The sequence below is a fragment of the Gossypium raimondii genome, chromosome 2 (assembly GCF_025698545.1).
Source record: "Gossypium raimondii isolate GPD5lz chromosome 2, ASM2569854v1, whole genome shotgun sequence".
Lineage (NCBI taxonomy): Eukaryota > Viridiplantae > Streptophyta > Magnoliopsida > Malvales > Malvaceae > Gossypium > Gossypium raimondii.
The window spans coordinates 43,682,653-43,694,963 of NC_068566.1; the positions used below are offsets into that span (position 1 = coordinate 43,682,653).

General features: G+C 31.2%; 1 protein-coding gene across 1 annotated transcript; it reads right to left on the minus strand.

The window, feature by feature from the left end:
* Window positions 1–3,073: 3,073 nt before the first annotated feature.
* LOC105788977 (UDP-glycosyltransferase 86A2) lies at window positions 3,074–5,871 on the minus strand. The gene is made up of 2 exons (XM_012616136.2): window positions 5,054–5,871; window positions 3,074–4,150 (listed from the first exon to the last, which is right to left on the minus strand). Exons 1-2 carry the CDS (start codon window positions 5,571–5,573, stop codon window positions 3,234–3,236), a joined length of 1,437 nt encoding a protein of 478 aa, XP_012471590.1. The 5' UTR covers window positions 5,574–5,871; the 3' UTR covers window positions 3,074–3,233.
* Window positions 5,872–12,311: the final 6,440 nt, after the last annotated feature.

The window sequence follows — 12,311 nt, forward strand, 5'->3', positions numbered from 1 at the left end:
TTGATGGGCAAGGAATTTGTAAACTGAAGTTCTGTGAGCACAGCGTTTTTGAGAAGTAAAAAAGAGTTCGATTCACCAAAGGAATCCATAATACGAAAGGAAAGTTGGAGTATATTCATTCTGATCAGTGGGGGACATCTAGAGTACCTTTGAGAGGTGGAGCTAATTACATGCTAACCCTTGATGATTTTTCCAGAAAAGTGTGGACGTTCTTCTTGAAACAGAAAAGTGATGTATTTTTCGCATTTAAGTCTTGGAAAACTATGATTGAAAAACAGACAGGAAAATAAATAAAATACCTCCGTACAGACAATGGCTTAGAGTTCTGTTCTGATGAGTTTAATAAATTGTGCAAGTCAGAAGGGATCATGAGACACTTGACAGTTCGTCATGCTCTATAGCAAAATGGCATTTCAGAACGAATGAACAAAACGATCATGGAGAAGGTTCGATGTATGTTGTCAAATGCCAATTTACCAAAGTCATTTTAGGCCGAAGCAACCTCTACTTCATGTTTTTTGATCAACCGATCTTCATCCATTGCCTTTAAGAAAAAGACTCCACAAGAGGTATGGTCTGGTAATCCTGTTGACTATTCTGATTTAAAGATCTTTGGGTGTCTTGCGTATGCTCATGTTGATAATGGAAAATTGGAACCGAGATCCATTAAATGTGTTTTTCTTGGTTATAAAGCTGGTGTAAAAGGGTATAAGTTATGGTGTCCTGAAAATAGAAAAGTTGTGATTAGCAGAGATGTTGTTTTTGATGAAACTGCTATGCTACCTAACTTTTCTCTTAAAGACTCTTCTAATAAAGAAAATCAAAAGCAGGTGGAGCATCAGATTAATCCAGAATCTACAACAGAGTCGACTCTTCAAGCTAGTACAAAAATTGAGAATAAAGTTACTTCTTTACCACAATACTCTATCGCCAAAAACAGAACTAGAAGAGAAATTAAACCTTTAAAGAAGTATGCCGAGGCTGATTTAGTTGCTTATGCTTTACATGTGGCTGAAAATATAGATGCAAACCAAGAGCCATCTAATTATTCTGATGCGGTTAGCTGTGAAGACTCAGGAAAGTGGATGTTTGCTATGCAAGAGGAGATGTAATCACTCCACAAAAAAAAATATGGGATCTTGTGAAACTTCCTAAAGGTAAAAAGGTTGTTCGTTGTAAATGAGTGTTTAAAAAGAAAGAAGGGACTCCAGAAGTTGAAGTACCCAGATATAAAGTAAGACTTGTTGCAAAGGGTTACAGTCAAATCCCAAGAGTGGACTTCACAAATGTGTTCTCCCCAGTTGTGAAGCATAGTTCGATTTGAGGTTTGCTTGGTATTGTGGCCATACATAATTTGGAGCTTGAGCAGTTAGATGTAATAACTGCATTTTTGTATGGAGAACTTGAGGAGGATATTTACATGCAACAATCAGAGGGTTTTACAGTCTCAAAAAAAAGGATTATGTTTGCTTGCTAAAAAAGTCCCTTTATTTTTTGAAACAGTCACCAAGACAATGGTACATGAGGTTTGATTCCTTTATGACTTCTCATGATTTCAAAAGAAGTAGCTTTGACAGTTGTGTTTACTTTAAGAAAAACAGTGGTAGTTATTTTGTGTATCTACTCATTTATGTTGATTACATGTTAATAGAAGCAAAAGATAAATGTGAGATAAGAAAGATCAAAGCCCAACTAAGTGAAGAATTTGAGATGAAAGATTTGGGACCGACAAAGAAGATACTTGGTATAGAGATTCTCAGAGATAGAAAAACAAGTAAATTATACCTAAGTCAGAAGGGGTACATTGAGAAAATTCTTTGCAGATTTAATATGCAGAATGCTAAACCTGTTAGTACTCCTTTAGCAGCCCATTTCAGACTTTCATCGGCTTTGTCTCCATAATCAGATGATGAGATTGAGTACATGTCACATGTTCCATACTCTAGTGCAGTGGGATCTCTCATGTATGCTATAGTTTGTTCACATCCAGATTTATCATATGCAGTTAGTACAGTTAGCAGCTATATGGTGAATCTTGGAAAAGAACATTGAAAAGCAGTTCAGTGGATTTTAAGATACTTACGAGGTACTACTGATGTCTGCTTACAATTTGGAAGAACTAGAGATGGAGTCATTGGGTATGTTGATGTTGATTTTGTTGGAGACCTTGATAGAAGAAGATCTCTCACAGGTTATGTCTTCACAATCGGAGGTTGTGTAATCAATTGGAAAGCCACTTTGCAAACTACAGTTGCTTTGTCTACCATTGAAGTTGAGTACATGGCGATTACTGAGGCTTGTAAAGAAGCTATTTGGTTGAAGGGACTCTTTAGTGAACTCAATGAAGACATTCAAATCAATACAGTATTTTGTGACAATCAAAATACCATCTTCCTTATAAAAGATCAAATGTTTCATGAAAGAACAAAACACATTGATGTTCGGTATCATTTTGTTCGTGATATTATTGCTCGTGGTGATATTATTGTGAGCAAAATTAGTACTCATGAAAATCCTGCAGATATGATGACTAAGTCACTTCCTATAACCAAGTTTGAGCATTGCTTAGACTTGGTTGGTGTTCATTGTTGAAGTTAAACCCTTAAGGGGTTTTATGGAAGAGGTGGGGAACTTATTTGTTGAGAGTTCGCGATGAAGAACTTGTTCATTAAGAATTCGTGTCAATGTGGAGATTGTTATAATTAAGTGACCCGAATCCTTATTTAAATCAAATATAGTGGTAAAATAAATTAAAATTAAAATCCCTATAGAATTATATATTTTTATTTTATTTTATAATAATATTTTTTAAACTTTATTAAACCTTATTAAACTCCATCTATTTGATATTGATTAAAATAAGATGTTTCAATCTTACTACACTCCTATTTGAATATAGTTTTACAAGCCTATAAATAGACATAGTCTACTCCTCTTGTAATTAATTCGAATTCGACATAGTGAATTATCTTCTCCTCTGGCCGTGATTTTTTTCCGAGAGGGTTTCCACGTAAAATCTGTGTTTTTTATTTTTCTCTCTCTTTTTCTTTGCGATAAATTATCATTACCAACGTTCTAATTTTTACATGTACATATGGGATTATAATTTTTAAATAAAAAAATTTACAATTTTATTTTCAATGTTTTAAGTATAGATATGAGAACATATTTTAATCTAATAAAAATCATGAAAACCCTATTCTAAATAAATGGATGACAAATTGTTGTAAAGACTATTGAGAGATGGGTTTGATTTGACACTTAGCCTTGAGTTGCTTGATGAACAGGTCCAGATTAGTCCCTGATGACCCATTTGGTGCCAAAGCATTTTCTAATGATTTCCTCACCTCTTTGACTTTCACCCTGTACTCATCCCCTGATTTCCAACTCATCAGACAGTTGACATTATCCGAAACCTCTTCCTTGGTGACGGGTCTTTTATTGCTCAAATTAATCCCCATCTTCCAGTCATCAACCACTAATTTCCTATTAGTGAATTGATCCGTCAACAAAGGGAAACACAACAAGGGAACCCCACACCATATACTCTCCAGTACAGAATTCCACCCACAATGTGTTAAGAACCCTCCTGTTGCAGGGTGGGCCAGCACTGCATTTTGACAACACCAAGGTATGATCATCGAACGGTCCTTAACTTCCTCTTTGAATCCAACGGGCAAGGGATCCGTATCATCAGAACTGACAATATCAGGCCGAAGCACCCAAAGGAAACTCACTTTGCTAAGGGCAAGCCCTTTAGCTATCTCTATTAGCTCGCTTTTTTTAACGTGGGCGTAGCTACCGAAGGACGCGTACAGAACGGAGCCATGGGGCTTTTTGTCGAGCCATTGGGAGCAGTCAGACTCGGACCATAGACTGGTAGCGACGTTGCTCTTGGTAAAGCCGGGTGGGAAAATGGGTCCGATTGCATAAAAAGGGACTTTGGCATGTAGAGCTGATATGGTTCCAAGTTCGAGATCTTGAACGGTGTTACACAGAACAAAATCGGCATTTTTGGCATCTTGGAAGGCATTGAAAATGATTTGATGACAAACGGATGTTGTATCGGTGTCTTGAAGGTATGACATCATGTCTCTGGGTTCAACAGCTTCCACTCCCGGTATGTATTTTATGGTGTCTTCCCGACATTCTGATTAAAAAATTCAAACCCAAAATAAAACATTAGATTTGTAATAATGAGTTAAGCTTAAATTTCAAATTATGATTTTCATCTGTGACATAACTTGGTCATTCTGATGTTCACGCACTCAATCTTGTGCTCAAATTTTGCAAAATGTTGTTCATATTTGTAATCACTGAGTTTTGAATATTACAGCTTAAACATGATTATATTTTAATTAGATTTACTTTTGTGCATAATTTTTTATTCAAATCTTCTCTAATATTAGACAAATTTTAAACTAGTTCTACTATTATTAATGTTATTCCTTAATCTAATTTAGATTAGAAGTGTAATCGAGTCGAGCTAAGCTTGAATACTGTTAAGCTCGAACTTAACTCAATATATAATCAAGCTATTCGAGCTTGATTAAACTCATTTATCTATTTTTAGACTCTAGTTCAACTCAATAAAAGCATAGATTTAATGATATATATTAAAGGTAATAGTGTAATTTAGTAATATAAAAATATAGAAAACTTGATAAGGCTCGTGATTCGTTCGTATCAAATATTATTAAGCTCGAATTCAGTTCGATCGATAACTTGAGCTACTTGAGCTCGAGCTTAGCTCGATAATTATCGAATCGAATTTAAATTTTTTAGTCGAATTTAAATAACTTGTGAGCACCATTATCTGATTTAAACCTTAATTTAAACTAAAATTCTTAGAATTTATTAAAATGACTTTAAAAAAATCTACCTTAAAACCCAAAACTAGTAAGTTTATAATTATCAAAATTTATCATTTTAGAACAATCCTAGCTTAGTTGATTTTTATATAACAGTGGATTAACAAATTTTTTAATGATATTTATGATTTAATATACAATAATGTTATCAAATTATGTTAGTTAAATTAAAATAAAGTTACCTTGCTGACCAAAGTGACCATTTTCCCTAAGAAGATCCAAGTGATAGTACAAAGTAAACACCAAAGCTGGTTCCGTCCAATACGAGACATAAAGCAACCCAAATTTCTTTGCAATCTTTGAAGACCAAACGAAGAAAGTGTCAGCAATGAGGCAATGAACCTTCTCCCCGGACCCTACTATCCGGCCGACTACCTCGTCAACGTGGGCTGAGAACTCATGCAACAACGAAGCCATGAACTGGTCGTGGTTCAACGACCGGTCGAACTCCACGGGGAGACCGTCAGAAACGGTGGCGTACCGTATGTCGAGGCCCGATTCCCTGACCTTAGCGAAGATGTCGGAACCAATGTCGGGGTGAGCCTTGGCGGTCTGGTGGTGGACGGCTTGGGTGTTGATGAAGGTGATGGTGAAGCCCTTGGATGCTAGCTTGATGGCTAAGTTAACGGATGGGATGACGTGGCCTTGGAGAGGGTATGGTATGAAGATTGCATGTGACTTTTGGCTTGATTCATCCGCCATTGTTGGAAGATTTTTCTTTTATAAGTTGCAGAGAGCAATGAAAAAAACAACGCTTTTCTTCTCTTTTTTTTTTCAATAAATGACGAGATAGATGAGGTTTTTAAGGTTCATTGTTATGGACGTCATAACTAATTTCGCGGGAAACGTAGTCCAAAATGACCGACTTTGCCTCCTTTGCGGATATGGATGGATAGTAAGCTTTTTGCTTATTTTCTCTTTCTATCATTAATTAGGGTCACCATCCCATTCGACCCCTATCAATCTGTATCTTAATACATCATCCCAATTTTTTCCCTTTAAATATGCCTCTGTACACAAACAAAATATATATAAATATCAATTCATATCCATACTTAAATACCATTTAAACTAAAACTCGATTAAAAAAATTTATTTTAATTAATACACAATAATAGGTGTTTGTGGATTTTATTATTAGAATAATTATTTTATTTTATTTTACTAAAGTATTCTACTTTTCATCAACTTATAGTTGATGGTGTATTTAATATACATTTTTACATTGTTAATGAATTAAATACTCGATTTGATCGGGATTGTTTTAAAATAGATGAAAATATATAATTATATAAATTAATTTGATCAATTTTAACTTTTATAGTGAAAGCATGGGCAGCTTCTTAGCTGTGAACATCCGTAGGTTTAACAGAAATTCAGCAATGTTTTTTCTTCCTCAACAATATGTAAACAATGCAAACAGTAGAAATAAGAGAGTTTTGAAGGATTGAATAGCTCTACTACTCTTTAGCTTCATTGACTAATGTTGTTGGTAATAACCATTTTTGATATTTTTAACTCACTTGAGCTCGTATAATTAAATATGATGAGATGGGGTCTTAAGTCAGTCCAGAAAGGTAGGACTCAATGAAGTCATCAATCGGTGATATATTGTATAGGAAGCCACAGCCATTATAAAGGCGGCGTCTATTATTAGTATATCTTTTTTTGGGTGCAAAAAGGAACTCGATTTTATTAAAAGTTAACCAACAGTTCAGTACAAAAGTTCTCCATATGCATCATTCGAACAAACCTAAAGGTGGCATGGTACAACTAGACAAAAGATCAGCACTTGTGTATCGATTCTTCTCTCAAAAGACGTACTTGATTGTCCCTCGAGTGTCCTGCAGTAAGAAACAAGAGTAGATAGCAAAATTTTATTATTAGACTCATTATTTATAAGACTAAGGCTACGTCCGGGATTACTTGTTGAGTCCCAAAAGCACTTTTGGGCTGCAGAAGCAACCCTAAATACGGTGTGTTTGGGATGTAAAAACACTTTGGAGAAATGCTTTTAGAGACAAAAGAAAAAGTTAGAGAAAGGTGCTGTGGCTTTTGGGTTTTGAGATGTTAAAATATCATTTAAACCCTTATTATCTTCGTTCAACCAAAGTTGTTGGTTATATGCAACATACATTTTCTCTCTCCTGTTTCACCAAGAAATTGTAGAGCATGTTCTTCAGCTGTCATTAGTGGCTCAATCAACTCCCTCATCTCCACTTTCACAACATGAATCGACTTTAATTTATAAGGTTCAACAAATTCATATATTTGCAAGTTCAAAATTATCTAAGACCCCAAAGCTCCACTTCTAAATTGTTTGCACGAGATATGTGACGATAGGAACCTGTAGTCCATTTATCCTTTTCATCTCTAATAAGAGTTTTCGTACTTTAAAATCATCTATCATCATTAGTGAAATTTTATTATGCGCTACAAAAATATTGTATTACAAAAGTTCTAACTAAAGCGTTAGGCTTTTGTGTAAACCTTAAACATTTTGGTATTGGTATATTATTAAAACATTTTGGTATAACTTAAGAAATTTTGATCATTCTTCGTTGTTATAATAATTTAAAAATATATGTTTAAACACACTTAAATACGTAATATTTTGGTTATAAATAATTAATGTATTATACTAGATAGAATGATAGAAATAAGTCTTGACTTCTATGGAATGATGATTAAAGCTCTTGTCAGATACTAGTTTGATGAGTAGGGATTGCATGAAACTATGATTACACATCAATAGGAGAATAACAAATCAGACTTTTTCTCCTAATTTTCAGCTTTTTCCTCTTGAAAAAATTCAAATCCAACTAAAAATAATAAAAATTAGGAGGAAAAATCTGATTTGTCATTCTCCTATTAGAAAGGGATAGGGATGACGTGGAATTATAGTTTCATACAATTCTTTTTCCTAGTTTAATACGAATTTAACCGTATAACTCCTATCCCTTATCCTAATATCAAAATAAATTAATTAATTACCAAATATAAAAATCATTAATATTCTAATAACTCGATTGGCCCTTGCAAAATCCCAAGAGGTTTTCTATGTCGTTTTCTTCCTTCAAACGAAGTTATTAGCAAATTTGGATGAAGCAATGGATGTAAATTCCAAATTTGCATGTGACTCCAAAATCCTCACCTAGTGTGTTCTCAATTGTCAAAGGGGTAAGAGGCTTGTACCTTACACACCAAAAATCAACCTTCAAATATACCAATTTATTATTATTTATGAGTGGATCTCTATCGAGTTTGGCTCAGGTTATTGCATTGTTTTAGTATAATTTATATTTATTCAAATTTAGTTTATCCTAAAATATCAATATCAATTTTATCTCTGTTCAAACTCATTTTAAAAATCTTCATTATTTTTTATTTTTTCTTAAAAACAATTATGCTATTTTAATTGAATGTTTAATAACTTTATATTTTTTTCTTTTATTAAGTTTATTGAGGTATTATATATTTATTCCACCAGTAATATTTAAAATTTTGCCACATACCTTTTTTTAATATTTATTTTTAATATTTTACTATTATTTTATAGGACATTTGCCAACTCCTAATTTTGTTTGTGGTGTTTACCAAATATTCTCCGCCCCTCCTTTTCCAGATGACATGACAGCCTAAATTTTTACATGTGGCATACTTATCCTATCAACACACGGCAATGCAATTTATCTATATATCCATTTTTAAAATTAAAAGAAAATAAGATTTTGAAATTATTAAAATTCAAATTCAAATATATAATAAATAATTAAAATGCAATTCAAGTGAATAAATTAATCAAAATGATACAAATACAAAAAAAATAATTAAAATATGATAAAAGAATTGAATAAATATATAGTCCAAATATATATAATAAATTAACTCATGGTACACGTAATATGCAATGTATATTAAATTAAATAGCATAAATGAGTACGTGGTTATTATATAAATTAGTATAATGATATTAAAATATAAAATTAAATATTATATAATTACATGATATTAATATTAATAAATTATTACAATATACATATACGAGTTTATGCATATCATATAATATTATTATATAATAAATTATACAAAACTTATCATTTAATTAAGTGTATACTAACATAAACATTAATATATTTGTAATAACAATTGATAATGATAAATATATTAATAATAATGTGAATAAGTATCTATTGAGTATATATCATATATATAGTAATCGGTGTAGTAATAAATTATACAAAACTTAATATTATATATTAATAATTTTAAAAACAAGTATTATATATAAAAATTTTAATTCCCACGAAATATTTGTATAAAATTGAGAGTGAAATTTAGAGAATAAAAATTAAGTGGATTAATTTCTGTTGACTTGATAATTAAAATATTTATCATTCTAAATATGATTTAAATTAAAATTGCGCTAATTACGTTACTATTAAACCTTTATCACTTTTATAATTAAAAAATTTTGAGTAAATCTGGGCTAAAGAATAGGGCAATTTACGGAAAAAAGCTCCTTTTTCAAAATTTACGAAATAAGCCGTTTTATTATTATTTACGGATTAATTTAAAACCCTAACCTAACCTAAATTAATTAAAAACCTAATCTAACCTAAATTAACTAAAAACCCTAACCTAACCTAAATTAATTAAAAACCTTAACCTAACCTAAATTAATTAAAAACCCTAAACCTAACCTAAAATTAATTAAAACCCTAAACCTAACCTAAATTAATTTAAAACCCTAAACCTAACCTAAATTAATTAAAACCCTAAACCTAACCTAAATTAATTAAAACCCTAAACCTAACCTAAATTAATTAAAAACCCTAACCTAACCTAAATTAATTAAAAACCTAAACCTAACCTAAATTAATTAAAAACCCTAAACCTAACCTAAATTAATTTAAAACCCTAAACCTAACCTAAATTAACTAAAAACCCTAATCTAACCTAAATTAATTAAAACCCTAAACCTAACCTAAAATTAATTAAAACCCTAAACCTAACCTAAATTAACTAAAACCCTAAACCTAACCTAAATTAATTTAAAACCCTAAACCTAACCTAAATTAACTAAAACCCTAAACCTAACCTAAATTAATTTAAAACCCTAACCTAACCTAAATTAATTAAAAACCTAATCTAACCTAAATTAACTAAAATACCTAACCTAACCTAAATTAATTAAAAACCTAAACCTAACCTAAATTAATTAAAACCCTAAACCTAACCTAAATTAATTAAAAACCTAAACCTAACCTAAATTAATTAAAACCCTAAACCTAACCTAAAATTAATTAAAACCCTAAACCTAACCTAAAATTAATTAAAAACCTAAACCTAACCTAAATTAATTAAAACCCTAAACCTAACCTAAATTAATTAAAACCCTAAACCTAACCTAAATTAATTAAAAACCTAAACCTAACCTAAATTAATTAAAACCATAAACCTAACCTAAATTAATTAAAAACCCTAAACCTAACCTAAAATTAATTAAAACCCTAAACCTAACCTAAATTAATTAAAAACCCTAACCTAACCTAAATTAATTAAAAACCTAATCTAACCTAAATTAACTAAAAACCTAACCTAACCTAAATTAATTAAAACCCTAAACCTAACCTAAATTAATTAAAACCCTAAACCTAACCTAAAATTAATTAAAACCCTAAACCTAACCTAAAATAATTAAAACCCTAAACCTAACCTAAAATTAATTAAAACCCTAAACCTAACCTAAAATAATTAAAACCTAAACCTAACTTAAATTAATTTAAAACCCTAACCTAACCTAAATTAATTAAAACCCTAAACCTAACCTAAAATTAATTAAAACCCTAAACCTAACCTAAATTAATTTAAAACCCTAACCCTAACCTAAAATTAATTAAAACCCTAAACCTAACCTAAATTAACTAAAAACCTAATCTAACCTAAATTAATTTACAACCCTAAACCTAACCTAAATTAACTAAAACCCTAAACCTAACCTAAATTAACTAAAACCCTAATCTAACCTAAATTAATTTACAACCCTAAACCTAACCTAAATTAACTAAAACCCTAAACCTAACCTAAATTAACTAAAACCCTAACTAACCTAAATTAATTTAAAACCCTAATCTAACCCTAACCTAAATTAATTAAAACCCTAAACCTAACCTAAATTAATTAAAACCCAAAACTAACCTAAATTTTTTGGCTTAATAATTTTACATATTTTTTGGCTTAATAATTTTACATATTTTGAACACTTTAATAACCATTAACACAATTTTTGGACTTAATAATTTGAGATTATTTGATAAATTTTTCTAACCATTAAGAAAAAAATTTTGGCTTAATAATTTTACATAATTTTACATAATGTTAGATCTGGTAAAATGTTTTGACTGGTACTAACAGTTAAGAAATTAAACTAATTTGATAATTTTACTAACAATTTATACAATTATCAATTAATAATTGAAGAAAATATATTTTTTTTCTAAAATTACATTCAGCTATTGCGATTAGGGCATGATCGACTTGTATGGCCTAGGTTCCTACACCATCCGCACAACTTCTGCTGACTGGATGTTTCTCGGATATCCATATTGTTCCGTATTCTAGTGGAGCAAGGTCGACCCTTTGGTTTGCGACGCAATTCTCTATCCGGTAACAGCTTAAAAGGAGCAAGAGATACGGGCGGTCACTTACGTTCATCTGGGACCGGTGGGAAAACATGTCTCCAAAAGTTGTACATGTTTTCTAGTTTGTACACTTCGTCCACATAACTCATTGGATCCAGACGAAGTTTCTGGCAAGCTGCAATAACATGAGCACATGGATAACGAAGTGCATCAAACTTCCCACAGTCACAAGTCTTGTTTCGCAAGTGTACACGATACTGCCCACCAACAACACCTTGGTGCTGTCTGTCAAACTCCGTCACGCGAAACCATAAATTGTTTCGATCGTGACTAGACCTGTCCATGGGCCGGGTTCGGGCCAGGCCCACAAAAAAATTTCAGCCGTTGACTAGGCAGGGCCCGCCCCGCCCAAATATGGGCTGAGATTTTGCCTGCCCGCCCGAATAAAAATATGGGCCGAGCCCGGCCCGCCCGCCCGTTTTAATTAAAATTAAATTTATTTTTTAATAAAATTAAAACTAATTGTTATTAAAATTAATTGTTAGTAAAATTATCAAATTATTAATTGTTAATTGTATTAATTGTTGTAATAAAATCTAACATTTGATTAGTAAATTTATCAAATTATTAATTGTATTAATTGTTGTAATAAAATCTAACATTTGATTAGTAAATTTATCAAATTATTAATTGTTGTAACAAAATCTAACATTTGATTAGTAAAACAAACTTGATGTTTTATTATTATTATTTTGTAACACTAGTCAAGGAAATGAAAGTAAATAAACTTAAAATA

Coding starts and splice junctions, on each gene's coding strand:
- LOC105788977 (XM_012616136.2), bottom strand. CDS start 5,573: ATGGCGGATGAATCAAGCCAAAAGTCACATGCAATCTTCATACCATAC. Junction 4,151..5,053: donor TGGTCACTTTGGTCAGCAAG/GTAACTTTATTT, acceptor TTTTTTAATCAG/AATGTCGGGAAGACACCATA.